At 46.8% G+C, this 20342-nt stretch overlaps 1 protein-coding gene across 1 annotated transcript in view; it reads left to right on the forward strand.

Moving 5' to 3' along the window:
- Nucleotides 1-4124: 4124 nt before the first annotated feature.
- MGAT5B (alpha-1,6-mannosylglycoprotein 6-beta-N-acetylglucosaminyltransferase B) overlaps nt 4125-20342 on the forward strand; it is a 178288-nt gene continuing 162070 nt past the window's right edge. Inside the window, exons 1-2 of the mRNA XM_054047560.1 lie at nt 4125-4840; nt 17177-17289. Coding sequence (XP_053903535.1) covers nt 4773-4840; nt 17177-17289 — 181 coding nt within the window. The 5' untranslated portion in view covers nt 4125-4772. The remainder of the gene's footprint in view (nt 4841-17176; nt 17290-20342) is intronic.

A 20342-nucleotide genomic window follows, 5' to 3' on the forward strand; every position in this document is an offset into this window, starting at 1 on the left:
TTTGGGAGGCACTTCAGATTCTTAAACCTTGGGTTGAGTGATGTAGCATCTTTAGAAATCTCACATTAGTACCGTCTTCGCAAATCTGCAATGAAAGTGTTCTTAAAACAAACATGTGCTGGGTCATCATCCGAAATATATGAGCAGGAGACATACAATTCTCCCCCAAGGAGTTCAGTCACTAAGTAATTATCGCATTATTTTATTAATGAGCTCTGGAATGGTGGCTCTGGAGTGGTGGCCGAAGCATGAAGGGGAATATGAATGTTTAGCATATCTGGCATGTAAATACCTCCCAATGCCAGCTACAAAAGTGCCACCTGAATGTCTGTTCTCACTTTCAGCTGACATTGCAAATAAGAAGAGGGCAGCATTACCTCCTGTAAATGTAAACAAACTTGTTTTGTAGGCTCTCAAGTTTTACATTGTTTTGTTTTTAAGTGCAGTTATGTAACAAAGTCTATATTTGTAAATTGCACTTTCACAATAAAGAGATTGCATTACCCTTCTTGTATGAGATGAATTGAAAAATACTATTTTATCATACAGTGCAAATATTTGTAATAAAAATAATATAAAGTGAGCAGTGTACACTTTGTATTCTGTGTTGTTATAGAAATCAATATATTTAAAAATGTAGAAAAACATCCAAAATGCTGAATAGAATCTCAACTGAAATTTATTAACAGTGCAATTACAACTGTGATTAATCGTGATTCATTTTTCTGAGTTAATCGTGAGAATTAACTGTGGCTAATCGCCAGCCCTAGTTAATTTCCATCAAAAACATTTTCAGGTTTTTGCTGAAACATCTAATTTCGGGGTTATTTTATAATGAAAAATTCTATTGATGGAAAAAATGTTTTAATTGGAAAAAAATGTTTTGATGGAAAACGTTCAATTGTCTCTGATCTGAACTATCACGTGTCTGATTGCAATGCTGCTTACAGTGCCTGTATATCTGTGGCACTCTGACTTTAGTAGTGTTACTCCTGCTTTACGCTGCATGAACAGGAACAGAGTCGATGCCCCAGGTCTCTATGGAAATAGGCGTTGCGATGTCACGGCAGTCATAACATGGCATTTTACCGTGATCAGCCTAATGGGGAAAATGTGGGGCACTTGTGTAGGTGCAGGAAGCCTGCAATTAGTTTATAAAAGAGTGGGTGTTCTTCTTATTGCAGTGACTGTCCTATTAATAAAGCAGCGGCAGAAAAGCATTTGGTAAGCCATTTTGGGGAAGGGAAATAGTTTTCAAACTTCTTTTCGGGGGTGAAAAAAGCAAAGCAGGTGAATGGGGAAGGGAGGATGTAGAGGAGGAAGGAGGCATGCATTCATAGAAGGGAGCACATCCTCTACAGAAGGGTCATGTCCCCTGGTTGTTACTGTTAGCTGTACCAAGAGGCACCAGTGTGGGATCAGGTGCTCTTCTGCAAGGTGGTGTACATGCACATGGTGGAAAAGAGAAGGTCCCCAAAGAGCTTGCCTCTTCAGTATGCCAGACTCTGCCCCCAGCTGTGCCCAGGCTCACACCCTGAGTCATTGTAAATTGAGGCACAACTTGCCCCTCTTCGTTTAATTCTAGTTAGTGAATCTTGTCTCTGATTCCACCTCCTGGGATGCTTCACACTCATACAGGAAATGCTCATTAGTGGGCTAGTTGGGTATGCAGAAGCAGAACTGGTCTGATCAGGCCAATGAAAATTACATCCAACTGTACATAACGAGGCTGTAGGTTCCTTATGCGGCAATCAAAATGACACAAAGCAATTATGCAAAGACATAATTCCAGCAGGGGCTTTGGGTGGCACCATAAACCACTGGAGCAGAATTCCCTCTGGGTTGCGTGACTGCCTATTTGTTAGTGCTGCTCATCTAGCAATACCACCAGCTCCGCTCTAATCCAGTACCTGAACGTGCTCTGTGAGCCAACGGCGCTATCAGCGCTCAGCGCTGCTCTGAGGCACCCAGTAGAATGCTGGCCCATGACCGAGCCTGTGGGTGCTGGTGTAACCCACACACCTCCTGGGTATGGTGCTCTGCTCACTCTAGTGGCACTGAGACCACTTGGCGTCTGCCACGTGGCTTTTAGCTCATGCAGTAGAGGCTCATGCGTTTAGCTCCAGAGATCCAAGGTTTGATCCTCCCTGCTGACAACCGGGATCTGTCGGTGTTACACTGGCACCAGCTGTCTACAGCTCTATGTGTGGGAACTCACCCCTCCACCAATTCAAGCTCCACTCTGACACCACCCCAACCAACACTTTCCCTTGAGAGGGGGCTTCCATAGAATTAGTAGGGCCTTCCTTCTACTGGATCTGAGAGGGAGGGGCAGGCATCCATGGCCAGGACTCTGCTAACTGTAGTGAGAGCTAGTCTTATCTGCATCGGTGGGAGTAAAATGGCTTTTTATTTATTGAGAGTCTGCTCTTAAATTTCACGGCAGAGAGTTCGTGTCCCCTTTACACCCCCTCCCCGAACTCTGGGCACCCTTGGTTTACAAGAGCATGGGTGATCCACAATAAACTTTGAGCAAAGCAGCAGCTGCCTCATTTCTTCCCAACACACCACACATCAGCTGATCTCCAAGTCTGTGACCAGTATGGCTCCAAACCCCTCCTGATCCTTCCCAGCTAGAGAGATTCCACCCTTAGGCTCCTGCCAGTGCCTGGCCCAAGAGATGAGCTGTACAGTATGCTCAGAAGGTCAGCAAATTCCGGCTGTTTGTAGCTCTCAGTGCTGCCATCGTCCCTTCCTGGAGGTCTAGTCCCTTCCGTGAGCATAGGATGTTCTTACTAAAAGTATTTCCCATTTCCCAGACAAGTCCTACAACGGCCCATCTATAACGATGTGACTAATTATCACATCGTGCTAAGGTGACTTTCATCACAGAAACGGAGAACTGGAAGAAACCTCACTAGGTCAGCAAGTGCAATCCCCGGCACTGAGGCAGGACTAATGGTGGCTGCTACTCAATGGGAAGGTTGAGAACCTATGTATGTGTAACCCACGCACCTCCTGGGTGTGGTGTTGTGTCTCATCTAGTGGCACCGAGTCCACTTAGAGAGAGGGAGAGATTATGAGTCTGCTCTACAGCCTTAGCTAACAGTCAGTTGGCTTTTAGCTCGCACCATAGAGGCTCATGCACTAAGCACCAGAGGCCCTAGGTTCAATCCTGCCCGCCGACGACCGGGCTCTGTCGGTGTTACATATGTGTTTGCCAGGCTAAGTTCTGCCCCAAGGTACGCTGGTGTAAATCTGTAGTAACTCCCTTTCAAGTGCTTTCGCTCCATGTGTTTGATAGCTGGTTAGTGAGAGGTGACCGGTACAGCTGTGCTGCCTCTCTTATCAGTCTTACTCTTTCTATACGGCAAAGAGCCATGCTCTTATTAACAATGCAGAAGATCAGCAGGTCTATCTCATTGCCACAGACACAATGAGCCCTGTGCATCAGCAGCTGAGGGCCTCTGTGGATGAAACTTGACTAGACAAGGAGATGGATTCTGATTTCACTTACAGCAGTGTAAAACAGGAGCAGTCCCAGTGACCTCACTGATGTGAGGGAGGCAGAGTTGGACTCAAGGCCATTCCTGCTCCATGCTTTAAGTATCCCCAGGCACTTTCCATCAGATTAGGGGTTTGCCCTGCCATCTGTTGTGCCGCCTGATGGTTTTTGGGTTGACTGCTGTCTTTCACCCCAGAGGTGGCTGCATTTTAGAGGTGCTTACTGTTGATAGTTTGTGAAGCAGTTTAGGATAAAAGGTACTCTATTAATGTGAGATTTACTGTTGCTATTAAAATTTAGGAGTTCGCTGATAGGGATGGGGGCTCAGTTGTCTTGGTAAAAGATGTCAGGGGGAGAGATTTCAAAATATAGGTCTGCAGCCGAGGAAACATTGAAATCTCTGGAGCGAAGAAGTTCCAAGAGCCGGCATAGCTGCTGGATCAGCCCTACCAACATAATCACTCCTTCACAGAAGGCAACCAATGCCATCCCATGGCTACCACTAGATGGTGCCCAATCCACAATTTAACAGGAAGGTTTTCGCCAATCCCAGCTGGAGCAGTGCAGCCTTCTCCGGTGGAAACAATGCAGTGCCTGCTCAGATTAAAGCAAGGGGCTGGATACCTAGGTTTGTGCAAGGGAGCTCCCAGGATGGGATGGAGCTGGCTCTGATATCACATCTGTGGACATAGAGGGTTGGGAACACCATCGGAATCCAGACCAGTGCAGACTTTTGACTTGGGAAGCCTTCCCAGAGGACAGCAACTAGCTGGAAGTGCTGAATGCTGGTTTGTGTATGTGTGTAGGGGGGTGGGTGTCCGGCATTTGACTCCAATTAAGGTGAAATCTGGAGCGAACAGGAAGGAGAGCAAAAAGTGGATGTGATGAAGGAGACAAGGTGTCTCCCAGCTGCTCCATCTTCTGTGGGGAGAGATGGATGGACAGAAGTGCTGCCGTTTGCGACAACCTGCCTCCAAAATGTGAATAAGAAAATCCCGCAAGAGAACCTGGTTCAGTCGTGCTCACTCTGTTAAGATCTATTTCATCCAGAGCAGACAAACGTTCACCAGGGTTGCTCCATTGGAAGAGAAGTAGCTTACCTGGAGCAGAAGAGCTAATCCCCCTCTCGGTGAAGTTGGATTGGTTTGGGGTGCTTACCCCACCTCTGTATACAAATCGTCCTAACCATGGGCACTGTGTAACGGCAGCGTATGGCTGGCTAAAGTGTCGGGTTGCTTCCTTTTTATTTCTTATATAAGTTTGAACAATGATCACAGTCAATTCGGATGGAAAAATAATGATCAGAAGATGTCTTGTCACCTTGAGACCTTTTAGGTAAAGTTCTTTTTATTGCTCTATTTACTATTGTCCCTCCCCACCCTCAGCCTTTGCAGCCCCATCTTTCTGTTGAGCGTCAGGGAGCTGAAATTGAATAATTCATCTAAACAAATTTCCTAGCCCTCACTGTCTTCCAGGAGAATCAATCCCAGATTGAAATGTCAAGAATCAAGCAAGTTTGCCTTTAAGTCAGCTTGATGGGAGCTGATGTATGGCTCTTGTGTACTGTACCTGACCTGCTAATTCATTTGTAATGCTAATATCAGTTGGGTATTAGTTACAGGTTTAAAATATTTTTCTTGGTGATATTTGCACCCACTGGGGAATCGATGCATACAAATTAAAAGCCAGCTTTGGGCTGTCAGTGACACTGGTTTGAATTCAATGATGTTAATGCGGTTGCTCCGGATTCACACGTGTAACCAAGAGCAGAATCTTATCCAAAGTCAGACCTTCCAAGCTCCCCTCCCCACCTGAATTTATGCATTTCTACTTATTAATCTCCTCCCCCCCAACAACTACAAAGTTTTTATGATTCTGTGACTATTGATTTGCATACACTCCTTGCTGTACGTCTTTTGTGTGTGTGTGTGTGGACTGTCCATTAACATGCAAACTCTTCTCTAATGCTTGTGTGCTTTCTTTAAAACTGATTTGAGGAGTCATGCTTTATGCACTTCCAGCCTCCAAAGGGCATTGTTTGTTTGTGTCTTATGGGTGAGGAATTAAAAATATAAAGGTTAGGTCTGAATCCAAACAAACCCATCACAGTGCTTTCTGATGGTCCAAGTAACACAAAAGCATTCAAAGTGGATTTCACAAACCAGGATGCTGGGTTTTAAACTTGGCCAAAGGAAATGGGGTTTGGGGGGATGGAAGGGAGGGTCGGGTTATCTTTTCTCACATGGGATAGCTTTTGAGAATTATTGCTGCTGAAATTTCATCTGTCTAAAGAATGTATCTGCCCCCGCACACCACTGTTGTATCTGAGCACTTCACAGTCTTTTAATGTAGTTATCCTCCAAACACCTCTCAGAGGTACGGGAGTGTGATTATCCCCATTGTACAGAGGGGGAACTGAGACACAAAGGAGGCTAAGTGCCTTGCTCAAGGCCATACAGGGAGTCTGTGGCAGAGCTGAGAACTGAACACAGGTTGCCCACCTCCTAGGTTAGTGCCCCAATCACTGGACCGCCCACCTTCTTGGACCATCCAGGCAAACAGGTGGGACAGGTAGCTCTGCTAGGACTTGGGAGTGGGTCAGCAAGGGGATTGTACCTCCCCGTTGGCTTGGCAGGGATTTTGTCTCCAATCTGATGGCAGGCAGGTTGGGGGGATAGCAAATGGGTAGAAAGGGCACGCCGGTGAGGCTGTGCTGTAGGGCAGTTGCTTTTGGATAGCAGAGCTTGCCTCCTGGAAGGAGGATAGAAGAGAAGGGAGAGGTGCCTAACCACAGTTGGGCTGCATGTTGAAGAGGGGGTGGGAGCAATTCCCTTATCCCTCATCCTCATTCCGCTGCTGTGGGACAATCCTGCCCTCAGTGAAGTCCAGGGCAAAACTCTGATTGACTTAACAGACGCAGCACTCATGGATGGAGCAGAGGTGGATTGGAGCAGGGAGGGGGCTAAAGGAGGGCGGTTACTCTGTAGCAATTCACGAGCTGTGCCAGTTGTGTCAAACACTATACGCAGCCGTCATCTAGAGCTGTCGCTTTTGCTCCTGTTGAATGACACTCTGCTTAATAGAACAGCAGCGCCCAAGGCGTTGTGCTGGGCTCGGCGGCTGCCTTCAGCGGGGGACGGGGCCAGCGCCACTTTGAGAGGGGCTGTTCATTCACTTCCATAAATATGTTTGCTAAACACCAAGATGAAGTTAGTGGAAGGGGCTCCCCCTCTGGGAGCGGGGAAATCTCATTTCTAGCAGTGTCCTGGGAATAAGGCTTGAAGTAGGAGTAACAGCAATGAGTCATAGCACACTGGCCAAGTCTGATTAAAATTAGGCCTGAGACTGGAACAGGAGGGGAAATGTCTGTGGGGATTTGGGGATGGGGCCAGGTGACCAGTTTGGGGGCTTGGTCTTGCTAAGAGACTCAGGTACCTGGACAGCGTTCTCAGTATGCTAGGGCCTGATTCTGCTCTTATGCTGGTGTAAATTGGGAGCAATTGAAATCAATAGGGTTACGCAGCTGTTAAACCAGTGTGAGACTTGAATCTGGCTTTTCTAAGAGATGTTTTTTCCTTGAGATTTTATATCACAGGAAAATAGATGTGATTGACTGTGGCTAAAGCACCTCAGGGGTGTTTCCCCCCCAATCATTTAGACAAACTGGTGGCAAGGATTCTCCCTGGTTTAACTCATCGGTAATGGTGTTTGGTGGGAATATTTTGAAGCATTGGAACTGAAAGGCTAATAACACCGGTGTGGTAGGACTGAAGTGGTGAGGGAAGCCTGACCTGCAGCACCCACTCATTTTCTAGGTCTAAGCCCTGCCCCCCAGCTTTGCTGATGCTCTTCACCCCCTGCTAGTCTAGGCCTCGAGCATCCCACAGATCAGCTAAAGGTGTCCTGCAACTTTTCTCCTATTCTAGCCCTACTTCTCCCTACCTCCACCAATTTACCAGCGCACTTCAGTCCTCACCTGTGGCACACCCTGTTGTTTGAACTCTGCCCTTACAGATCCCGAGCCACCATTTTATGTAGCGACCATGTGGTGAGACTTGCGTATGCTCTTAGGCCTCGTCTTCACTGCAGCTTTAGCTCAAGGTGTGATTCAAGTACTCCCTTAAATCTCTAGCTCAAGTTAAGTGGTGCTTTAATCTCAAGCTGCTGGGGGTGTGGGTTGATGCTTGAGAGCTGTTGATGCTCACACTAGTAATGCAATGGGGACGTAGCTAATGTGCTGCTAATCCAAACGTCTGTGTGGATGCTCTCACGTGAGCTAGACTAACTCAAGAGCAGCTGGCTGCTCTTATCCACACTTAAGTTAGTGCTGCAGTGTAGGCAAACCCTTGGAATCTAGACAACCCCCGCCCAGCTTTGTGTAGTACTGTGGCTGGTCTGCAGTCCATAGTGGTCACCTAAATCTATTGAGACCACATGTCAGCTGGCGTTTAATCAGCTTATCTCCACTGAAGTCAGTGGGCTGGATCCACATGGGTGCAAATCAGCATAGCATCAGTGAAGTTGCCAGGCACCAACTGGAGATTTGGCCCATTGAAATCAAAGTGGCGCTCGGCTGAATTCAGTAATCATCCTCCGGATAAGCTTAGTGTGGTGAGGGAAAAGTCCCAAATCTGTGAGCGTGCCCTGGGAATGGAGAAGAGTTGCTGATTGCTAGCACTCTGTAAACATAGCAGGAGGAGATCAAGTAATGGAGAGGAGGATTTCTTGATAGAAACTTGTGTGAATGGCTCACTTCTAATGTGTCTGACTTCAAAATCAAAGGTACCTCAATGAGTGATTCTACCCAGCAGTACCCGATGGAGCCAAAAGTTAATCACAAGTCAACTATAGCGCCTTACCCCAGCCATCTCTATGCTTCTCTTTGGGGAACTAAAGAGGAGTGCCGTGAAAGCTTGTAAGTAGAAAAGCCATTTCTTTCCTCAGAAGCTTAGGGTATGTCTACACTACCCACTGGATCGGCGGGCAGCGATCAATCCAGCGGGGATCGATTTATCGCGTCTAGTCTAGACGCGATAAATCGACCCCCGAGCACTCTCCGTCGACTCCTGCACTCCCGCGCCACGAGAGGCGCAGGCAGAGTCGACAGGGGAGCGGCAGCAGTTGACTCACCGCGCTGAAGGCACCATGGTAAGTCGATCTAAGTACGTCGACTTCAGCTACGTTATTCACGTAGCTGAAGTTGCGTAACTTAGATCGATCTCCCCCCCAGTGTAAACCAGGGCTAAGAATGCATTGTTCCCATGGAGGATTAATGCTGCTGCTTAGCATTTTGCTGTCTGGTGACCCAGTCTGAGAGGCCTCTGGTGTTTCAGGACCATGGAAAGCTCATGGTTTCAAAGGATGCTGCAGCCTTTTCCTGCATGCGTTTCCAGGATACCCAAATGATATATAGCACATCAGAATACAAATCCCCAGGGCCAGATTTTGCTCTGTTATAATTGTGTGAATCTTCAATAACTCTATTAAAAACTATGCCGTTATTCCAAACTGACAGTAAATAAACTGGGCCGAACTTGGCACTCTCCTCCTGGACATAGTCCTAAAGCAGGGGATTGTGAATACTTCAGTCCCGGGGTAGAATTCTAGGTAGAATTGTCACCACAACCTTGTAAAATCAAAGCATCCTGAATTAAATTAACATGTGGTGACAGTCCACGTGATGAACAGCCAGCTCGGAATGTAGATGCTACATGGTCGTCAAAACTCTACGTTCAACAACAGGTAAAGTTAATGGACTAGTTTTGGAAACGGGGCCTGATGCAGCTCTCATTTACTGTGAAAGTCCACTGATTTCAATGCAGATAATTCTGACTTACACCAGTGTGAGGTTCACTCAGGCCCCTGGTATCTTTTGGCCATTTCCCCAATACTAGGCGCCAGCACAAAGAACTGCAGTCCAAACTTCCATGGAGATGAGCGATTGAATGGAGAGCCTTTCACACACCCCCTTCCTCCCAATAAGAAAGGGAGAAAATCAGAACAAAATAAGAGACAGCCTACAAACTAAGGGCGAAACCCCCGAATCTCCTTACTCCTAGGAGAAATCTGAACCGAGCTAAATGCTGTTTCTCTCCCAAGTAACCGACTTAGGATTTGACCTGGTACATCTTTTTAAGTACCTAAAATCTTGAGCCTCCTCCCCTTCCTCTGCAATCCATTTGAAACTGAAGTTTTTTCCTTCTAATGAGATGCTAGAACGCATGGCCCCTTTGAATTTTTTTCTTCAGTAATTGTGGAGGGTTTTTCCTTCTTTCTTTCCTCCATGGTCTAAATTGTTAATTAAATGCGGAGTTTAACCATCGCTCCTTGCCAGATCATAATTATGAAAATTAAAATGCATAAATAAGGCCTTGCATAATGATGAAGACATTATCAATAGAAAGGATTTGAAAGATGAGCAGGATCAGCTCTGATCATTTAAACTCCAATCCCCCAGGTAATGTGTCATTAAAGTATGCCGGGGGGAGGGGACGAAGAGGAAAGGGGAAGGCTGCAGTGGATGAAAAGGGATAGATGATTAAAACCGCCCTCCAGCTGCAGCAGGGCATTCCTATTATTTTTGTTACTATTGTGCCTAGAGGCCTGTAGAACAGACATGTAGTAAGAGGGAGTCCCTCTTACCCTCTCAAGCTTACACACTCCATAGAAGAGACTGCTGTAAGAGAGGGAATCAGGAAAGTATTATTACCGTAGCTTACAAACGGGGAAAAGACGCCCAGAGAGATGCCCAGATTCTCAGAGGTATTTAGGCTCCTCACTCCTGTGGATTTTAAAGAAATTTAGGGGCCTAAAAGTCTTTGAGGATCTGGGCCTAAGTGACTTGCCAAGGGTCATGCAGGAAGTCCATGGCAGAGTCCAGGACTGAACCCAAATCTCCTGAGGCCCATGGCAGTGCCCTAGCCACCAGGCCTCCCTTGGAAGAGTGCCATACCAATGGCTCCCCTATGTCCCTAGAACCTGAGGGCACACTCAGCCCTACCGTAAGCAGGCACCATTCCCATTGCTTTCAAAGGGAGTTTACACCAAGGCTCAGCTTGGTTCCAAGAGGATAGCAAATCAATGTACACCCCCCCGAGTGCCGAATCTGCAGGAGTTATGCTCCTTTTTTGCATCTTACATGGTTGATCAGATCAGCTGTTGGCCAGGGTATAACATGTCTCATCTCTTACCATGCAGCTGAGTTTGGCCCTGGTAGTCCAGAGTACAGCTCTCCTCAGGTGCAGACAAAGAGGATTCGGGGATGGTTCAGATTGCCGCACTACTCTGCCAATGCACTTCAGTCCTGGTGCTTGCTTTTCCCCCTTTGGAACAAAGGTGGGCAGTCTAGAGGGAGTGAGCACAGCCCAGGAATTGGAAGAGGGCAGACAGCCCAGGAGATGTGCCAGATTAGTGCATCACATGGGCAGCCTTCACCATCTCGACCTAACCATCAAGGCCCTTCCCTCTCTTCCTTGACTGCATTGCTTTCCCTGCTCCCACTCTGCCAAGACGCTAGCCTTGACCACCTGCTGCCGCCTACAAGTGTCTTTGCATTTTCTTCCTCACCCCTTGTGCATGGAGCTCCCTTTCTGAGCTGACCTGATAGGCTGCTACCCTCTTTGCACAGAAATCCCTTCTCGAGGTCTGCTTCTATCAGAGTGCCTCCAGGAAAACAGCTGGGTTGAGAGGCAGCTGGGGAAAGTCAGTGGTTATAGAGCTAGAGCACATGTATGGGGGTATTTATCCATACAGGGTGGCCTTGTGATTGGAGCACTGGGCTGGGACTCGAGATATGGGTTCAGGTCTGAGCTCTTGGACAGTGGGCAAGCAGGGCCGACGAGAGGGGGGGGGAAGCAGGGAAAAATTACCGGGGCCCGGCAGTCCAGAAGGGGGCCCAGGGCCCGGCTTCCCCCCATTCTCTGCCCTGCTTAGCCAATCCACCCTTGCTGAGGGCCCGAAAAAATTTTTTCACCAGGGCCCGAACCGGCTCTCGGCGGCCCTGTGGGCAAGTCACATAGGCTGGGGTTTTCAAATAGGCCTCTGGGAGCTGGGCACCTAACACCCTTACTTTCCTTTAGGAATCCCAGCCTTAATCTGCCCTCTGCCTCAACTCCCTGTCTGCAAAATGGGGATAATAAATACCACTTCCCTACCACGTAGTGCTTTGTGAGGATAAAATTCATTGACACTGGAGAGATGCTATCGTTATGGTGATAAGGGGCATATAAATTCCTAGGTGGAGATTTATAGACTGAAATATCTCATCAATTCTCTCTCCCCTTCATTATGTTAGTCATCAGCTTAGGTTGTAAACTTGCCTGTGTTTGTACAGAACTTAGCATGATGGGGCCCTCATCTAGGGAGGCCATTCGTCTGGCTTTATACCAGATAGTCCTGCTTTCCTGAGGTTCATCCCTCATCCAAGACTCAGATAGAACAGGGCATGAGTTTGTCCAATATAATAGCCATTATAAGAGGCTATTAGCCAGGATGGATAAGGAATGGTGTTCCTAGCCTCTGTTTGTCAGAGGGTGGAGATGGATGGCAGGAGAGAGATCACTTGATCATTATCTGTTAGGTTCACTCCCTTTGGGGCACCTGGCATTGGTCACTGTTGGTAGACAGGATACTGAGCTGGATGGACCTTTGGTCTGACCCAGTATGGCCATTCTCATGCTCTTATGAAATCACTTTGAAGAGTGCACTGCTTCACCCCTGCCAGCATGACCTTGCATGTGGGTGGGTCCAATGTCATGTTGGTGCGGGGTGCGGTGGTATGCTCTTTGAAATGGCATCCTCTATGTGCCATGCATGCCAGGTCACACCAGCATTGGGCGCATGCCATTCCCAGAAGTACCAGTATATCTGGTATTCTGGGAACGCGTGAGTGACCACCCTACCCCTTTCCTCCTTCAGCTTTTCAGACACCCATAGTACTCCTAGTGATGAATGGCTGCTCAAACCATTCCCTTCTCTTGACTCAGCCTCCTCTGAGAACAGAAGCCAGTTTTCTTCTCTTTGGGACCCCAAACATCACGGGATCTCCAAAGCTCTTCCAGTTGGCCTCACTCCTTGATGGTCTGTCAGGATGGTCAAAAGTGACTTGGGGTGCCTCAAAGTCAATGGGAGCTGTGTCTCTAACTGAACTTTGTGCCTTTGAACATTCCCTGCTCACTATTTTAGCATCCAATTTGAGATGACATAAAGGGGCCTGATTCTCAGACAGGGCTGAACACCTGCCCTCGGCAAATGAGGCCCATTTAGGAGGTCAGTGGTTGGGCAAATCACTAGTCACTTAAGAAAATCTCCGCCACATTGATTGTATTCATGACGAGGCTCCCTAATTTTCAATCCTTCACTCCCATCCTTGGGTCTCATTACAGAGGGTCAATTTTCTTTTTGTTGAAGCTTTTATTTAAACAAAAGATGGCTTTTTGACTAAATGGAAATTGGGATCACAGTAAATGAAAACCAAAGACCCAAAACGTTCAATTTTCAACAAATAAAAGACCAAAAAAATAGGCTTTTGGTTTTTCAGGAGTTTTAAATGAAAATTTCCCATTAAAAGTTTCAATGAACACTTTTTTCGCAATCTTTAGTGGAAAATAAAATACATTTCCCAGCCAATTCTAGGTGTCTCGTTCTTCACTTCCCCACCCAATCTTGCTGCTTGAGTAAGGGTGCTGTCTACTGAGGAAAGTCTTTAACTCAAAGGTACTTGGAAGATGCTCAGTTTTTCTTTTATAACAATGCAGCTGCCACCCAAATAGATTCTGTGTTTTGACCTCTAATTCATCTCTTGAAGGGTATCAGGCTGGCTGCTGGAACTGGAATAATAGAGGAGAGATTTCACATCTCTGAAAATATAGAGTTGGCTTGAGAAAATGCTTTTTTATTTTTCTGTGCCACATACAACTTTTTAGTCCCACTGAGTATGTTCCATTTATCTAGTGGAGACAGGGACCTAGTTCCTTGCCAGTTAGAATAATGTCCACTTCAGCTCCCAGCCTACTCAGTGGAATGAATCAGGCAAAGAGGAAACAAGGCAATTGTGGTGCCTGAGGTGTTCATTTCAAATTTAGTTCAGCAGCTAGATTGTTGTGAATGGGAATGTCACCCTGTAAGCCTCGTGTCTTGCCTGTCCCCCAGACTGCAAAGCTGAGCACAATAGATAGTTCATGCAATTGATGGCAGCTTAGTTCCAAATAAAAATAGTATTTTATAGTCATTGTGCACAGCTGTGAATGTCTAAGGAAAGGTGCAAAGTCTCCTTTTCTGGAGTTTTTCTCAATATGAAAATCTGAGTATCTCAGAATTTATATTACGATAGCAGCTACAGACCTTGGCTGAGATCAGGGCGTATTGTGTTAGGCACTGTACAAATATATCCTAAGCAGAATTATTTGAATAACCTTTTTTGCTAGTAATTCTCAATAATAACAATAATAATAATAATAATAATAATAATAAAACATTGTTTCAGGTCCAATGAAAAAAGAAATGTTGGTCAAATCAAAAGGTTAAAAACATTGTTTCAGTTGAGCAAAACCACTTCATTTAGTTTTTGAACACTTTTTGTTAATGTTGTTTTTAAAAACAAATAAAGGAAATTTCAGAACGACTTTGTTTTGAATAAGAAAAGCATAATGTTTCATTTTGATAATACTGAAACAATGTTTTGGAATTTTTAAAACATTATTTTAGTTTAAAAAAAATTGTGAAATCAGTACAAGTTCATGAAATGTTCAAGTGTCACCCAATCTGCATTTTTACCAGAAAAAGGTTTGGGGGAGAAACTTTTGTCCAGTTTTGATGAGCGACAACCCTTGCACCAAAAAGCTGACATCTCACTAGCTAGGACACTCAAATGGTAGGAGGGGAACCAGAGGCACAGAGAGGCAACACTGCTCAATAGCAGAGCCAAGATTAGAACTCTGGTCTGTTAGGTTGGTGCCCTTGTTACCTGTCAGTTCTGTGTTCTAGGGGAACCAGGGCACAGTATCCAGCCTGTCTGACTCACAAAGGACCCCCCGGCCCCCAGCCTCTGCTTGAACCAAAACCGATCAGAAGAAAGACTTACAAAAAGCAGTGAAAAGGCAATGGGGGACACACCTAAACCCTTCTGGACAAGGGTGACAGGATTAAGGCAACTCCCCTAGCCTCATTTGCATCGAAGACAGGACAGGGAGGCATCTCCATTAGCATACAGAATGGAGAACAGAGATTCCAAGGCAAGAACCGCACTGAACTCTGGGACCAGAAAAGCAGGGAAGCACTGCATGGTGGGGGATCTCTGCTCCAGATGTTAATGAACCCACGCCTGCACATACCCAGCTCAGTAGTTATCAGACCAATTCTAGTAATAAATCCTTTATTGGTATCCAAAATACTGAAGCTGCCTAATTGCACCGTGAGCTCCCTCGAAGGAACGCCGCCCATAGCCAGGAATGATCAGTTCCTGTTGTCTAGCCTGAACAAAACAACTTTGGTACACTCCCTTGAGCCCCCAGTTTACTCATTAACAAATCTAGTGTTCTCCCTTGAACCATTGTTGTTTCCCTACAAAAAACCCCTACCCATGCTCAAGTAAGTGTTCTGATGCCTGGACCCAAAATCTGCATCAGTTCCACTGGGACTTCATCTTCTCCTGACTGATCATGCTGGGGGCTCCGCCAGCAGTCCAGACCCTCAGCTACCACCACCACCGGGGAACCTCGACCGGTTCAAGGTTCATGGAGTGGTGAGAATCCAGCTCTCTCTCTTTTTTCTACTCTAGGTATAGCTTTCTAACCCTGACATGTGTGATCAGTTGTAGTTTTCTAAACCTGACTTTTGTAATCAAATGTAAGCTAGATTTAATATTGTAACTGTTTTGTTTGTTTGGGTCTCCTTGTACGATTATTACCTGGCAATAACTAACTTTTATGGTTAAGCTGGTTACTTCCCTCTCTCTCTCTCTCTCTCTCTCTCTCTCTCTCTCTCTCTCTCTCTCTCTCTCTCGTGTTTTTGGCTTCCCTATTTGCTGTGCAGCAACGCTCCTTTTACCTAAGCTAAAGATCCTGCAGCGGCCAAAAATCCTGTGGGGTTTGCTTATCAAGTGCGTTACTACCAGAACAACTGTAACATGGAAGTGGGGATAGGGACGTGCTGAACCCATGGCATATGCGGGTGGCAGCTTGAAAGTGCGGCTCAACCCAGCCGGCTCAGGTGTACTCTATTCCGGTGCGGTGCCTGTGGCATATAAGGGTGACAGCTTGGAAGTGCTGCTCAACCCAGCCTGCTGAGTCCAGGGACATATAAGGGGTCAGCTTGGGAATGCTGATTGATCCAGTCCGCTCAGAGGTGCTCTGTTAATGTGTGTGTGTTCGTCTCATTCTGGGGCTGGACGAACCCAGCCCTGGGGAACCTAGGTCCTGCAGGATAGCTCCATTGGGAGGGAACTTGCAGAAGGGAGAAGTAGAGCTCCGTATGAGAACACAAGCAGTACATTGATAGAATTACAGAAACCCGCCCCAGAAGAGTATCCCTAATAAATGAGCATACCCCAAAGTAACGGGCAAATCTGGTAACACCCTATCCTGTGGACCATGCTGCCTCTCATTAATATATAATGTAAGCATTTGTACAGTGCTCATCAACACCTTTTAGCAGGGGTGCTGGATGGCTAAGGCTTTGGGAATAGAATGTGAAGCCTTTCACCTCTAGTTTATTAGCTCAAATTGTATTGGCTGGACAGATTCCCCTAGGGAGGAGAGAAAAAGGGAATAACAGTGGACAATTATGCAAAATGGGATAAAGCCAATGAAATTACAAGGCAATACATTTAAGAGTGATCATACATAACACATAATCACCCTGTGGAACTCACTGCTACAAGATATCACTGAGGCCACGCATTAGGATTCAGTAGAGGATGGATAATAATGAGAGCATTCACAGAGTCATTAGAGGCAACATATCTACAAGGGATATCAGTCCTCATGCTTCAGGGCATAAGCCAACCACAAAGAGCTCGATCGACAAAGAGATTTAAATGCCGCACTGCCACTTGAGGAGCCTAGGTCCAAAATTTAGATCTTCAGAACCCCCACTTGGCTACTAGCTAACCCAGTAGGCACTTACTTTCTGTTGGTGCTTTTGTTTCTGCCAGTAAAGTCTCCTAGGCACCAAAATTTCTGCTGGGTGGCATACTCAAAGCCACCTAAGTCTTGACAGCAATGAGCTGTTCAGTGCCTAGTGCACCTCTAAGCCTGGCCGGCTGCTGGACAAGATGGACCATTGGTCTGATCTGGCTTGGTATTTCCTATGTTACTAAAACAGATCAACACTGGTGACTTGGCCAATCCTCTTTGAATGGCCAAGAGGACCAGGATTAAGAATCAGTTGCTGAGGGTTAGAGTTCAGGTACATGGCACGATGGCCCATTCCACCTCTCAATGCCCGCCCCCCCTTTTTTTCTCATACAGACTTTTCAGTAAGAAAAGTCAGTGCAAGTGAGCTCTCGAGGGGGTGTTGGGTGGATGGGGTTTTGCTGAGAATCAGACCACAGGACTTGTGGGCCTGTGAGTGAAGAGACCCATAGCTTACTAGTAACTGGTGGGACAACCTGTTTAGCAGAGAAGCCATTACTGATTGTGTCTCACCTTATCTTTTCTTTTTCTCCTCCCTCAGGATATTTGTGCTGGGCATTGGATTTTTCACCCTGTGCTTCTTAATGACATCTTTGGGAGGCCAGTTTTCAGCCAAAAGACTGGGAGACTCTCCCTTCACCATCAGAACTGAAGGTAACTGGCATTTTAACTGTTTTGAAAACTATTTTAAAAGAGGAGAACTTGTGGTGCTTTTTGCTCCTTCTGACTAGTATGGGAATAAATGCTTCTTCTGGGATAATGAGTCCAGGAAAGTGGTAGTGCACTAGTCAATGTCTGTCTGTTGCTGCTTCCTGCTAGAGTATGACAGACCTACCCATGTCTAATAGCTCCCTCTACTGGCTTACTGAGTAGGGGCCTGTGTTTCTAGAGCCATAGATCTTGAATTGGTTGAAATGCTAAGTGTATGGGCTGCTTGACTATTTCCATTCAACTCTTTGTCATTACACGCTCCATAAACAAGGAGCGCAGAGAGGGAGGAAATCAGATGGAGACTGGCATTTTCGCAAAGCCTTCTCGAGAACATTACCAAGTGTATGGAGGGGGATGTAAACCATGAAGCTCTAGCCTTGGTGCAAGGCATTGTGATGGCACCTGGTGTATAGAGAACCAGGGTGATCTGAATGAAAGGGGCTAGATTCTCAGTTGACATATGCTGGTATAGCTCCACTGACTGTGCCAGCTTACAGCACCGGAGGCTCTGGCTCAGGGCTGTGGAAGGCTTTGTGGTTGTAGACAGGTTTGGTCTCCAGGGAGTGGAAGTGTGGCGAGTGACCTTTTTGCCAATTTTTTTGTCTCAAAAGGAGACACTATGATGGGAAACTAGGGGATCAACTGTGTGTGTGTTACATTTTAATACCCATAAAAGTACTCTATAGAGGATGGAGAAGGAATAGTCAAAGGGTTCTGATTCTAATGGAGAAGCTAATTGGGAGAAATGTTGCACAAGGGCAGATCCTAGGATTGAAGGGATGTAACCTGTTCCCTTCTTTTCCTCACTCCTGTGTATTCCTGACACTTCCAAACTCTGGTTCCCTCCTGCCCTGATCCACCCTCCACCCCCTACCCAGGCCGTGTAGGCATCCTGCTCATCTGTTTGTGGGGTGAGTTCTTGTTGCCGCTACTCACCTCCCATAATGGACTGAGGGGTCAGGAGATGGGGCTGCAGTGCAGCAGAAATGTGGGAGGATGGAGAGAGAACTGGGTGCTGGATGGAACCGCTGATGGGGAGTTGAGGATGGTGCATGTTGTTAGTGCTGTGGCATGTTGCTGGTGCTGCAGAGTTGTTAATGCTGCTATTCTTGGAGCTCCAGTATTAGCCGCACCAGCAGAGTGCACAGCATGTTGATTCAGCAGACCTCGGTGCTGTTTAGAAAAACTACAGGCTTGGATCTGTGACGAAGGTGCTCGGCCAGGTTTATTGTCCGCAAAGCACGGTACTAGCGCCCTGTCCAGTAGCTCATAGGGACACTAACACATGTGCCTGATACAAGGTAAGGGCTCAGTCAGCAAACAGGATACTGTCCCCTCAGCAGATGTATGCCCCTCCCATGACATCTCATAGACTCATAGACTCATAGACATTAAGGTCAGAAGGGACCATTATGATCATCTGGTCTGACCCCCTGCATGCTGCAGGCCGCAAGACCCTTCCCTGGACTCTACCGTTGAAGTCCCCAATCCTGTGTTTTAGTGACTTCAATCGGCTGAGACCCTCCTGCTAGTGATCCCTGCCCCATGCTGCGGAGGAAGGCGAAAAACCTCCAGAGGCTCAGCCAATCTACCCTGATACATTGATACAAATAAGGGACATATTATGCTCCATGTTGTTTGTTATCACCCTGGTATCTTGTACCTACTAGTTCAAACAAAACCTCCTCATCCATTATCCTGTCATCCCATTCTTATTTTACAAGAGGTCGGTGTGTTCCTGTATAATCTCATGGGAATTTGTGTATGTGATTATTTGAGAACTCTGGGTGTTCTTGTACCATCCTCTCTGGTTAGATGCGCTTACTTGGTTAGCCAATACCTGGTGTTACTCTACTGACATGGCCTACTTTGCTTCATACTCTTAGTTTATGCCTAGGGCTCCAGCAAGGCCTACATGCACTAACTAGTGGGATGAGCGTGTGGTGGGGGTACTATGTAACAGGCCACACTCCAGAAGCCTTGATCCACTAAAATCTATTGTTGACATCAGTGGGGGTTTTGCTACAGTAAAGAGTGTAGCAGGAGCTTCAGACAAGGGGACAGGTGGGCAGACAGTGCTAGCTTATATGATACATGTCGTCATCCCCGTGAAAGGGCCAATCGACATTTCCTAAGTAGAAATATCCTGCCCTCATGACCACTGATCAACTAATGAGAGTTTGTTCTGATGGTGTGTGTAGGGTTGCCAGGTGTCTGGTTTTTGACCAGAATGCACGGTCGAAAAGAGATCCTGGCGCAGTGCAGACTGGGCCGTTAAAAGTCCGGTTGGCAGCGCAGCGGGGGCCCAGGGCTAAGGCAGGCTCCCTACCTGCGCTGCCTCCGTGCTGCCTCCGGAAGCGGCCACCAGGTCCCTGCGGCTCGTAGGTGCTGGGGTGGCCAGGCCCCAGCGCCAGCTCTGCAGCTGTCATTGGCGGGGCAGGGGTGTTTGGCTTTGTGTGATTAGAAAGTTAGCAACCCTATGTGTGCGTTGTATTTGAGTGTTGTCACTCAGTACTACTTGCTGAATGGAGTTTCTGCTGGACCTTTCTGAAGTCCATCACAGAGAATGCTCCAGGTTGCTCAGGTCATTGAATTTAGCTCTGGATAAAAAACAGCTGCTTGTTTGTTTTGTTCCAATTTACCTCTGGACAATTAAGTACTTTGGATCCAAAGGAAATAGCAGGGAAAGGAGAACTTTTCAAGAGAGGTGACCCAATCCAGAGCCTGGGATGTCAGGCCAGAAGACAGTCCTGGAGCAAAGGAAAGACACTCCCCTCACACACACACATGCTCTCTCCCAGCTGTGGTGATAAACACATCACCCCCTGATTAATTGAGTGAGGGGGGCCTCAGACTAAAATCCCCCATTTCAGCCAGAAGTCTAAGTGATGAAGGATAGAGGGAGAGGTAGCAGCACCTGGACTAAATGCAGCCTGGGGCCTACCTCGCTTGCAGAAGCCCCTGAGGCAGAAAGTCAGTGTGGGGAGAAGTGGGAG

The sequence above is a fragment of the Malaclemys terrapin genome, chromosome 13, assembly GCF_027887155.1.
Source record: "Malaclemys terrapin pileata isolate rMalTer1 chromosome 13, rMalTer1.hap1, whole genome shotgun sequence".
Taxonomy (NCBI): domain Eukaryota; kingdom Metazoa; phylum Chordata; order Testudines; family Emydidae; genus Malaclemys; species Malaclemys terrapin.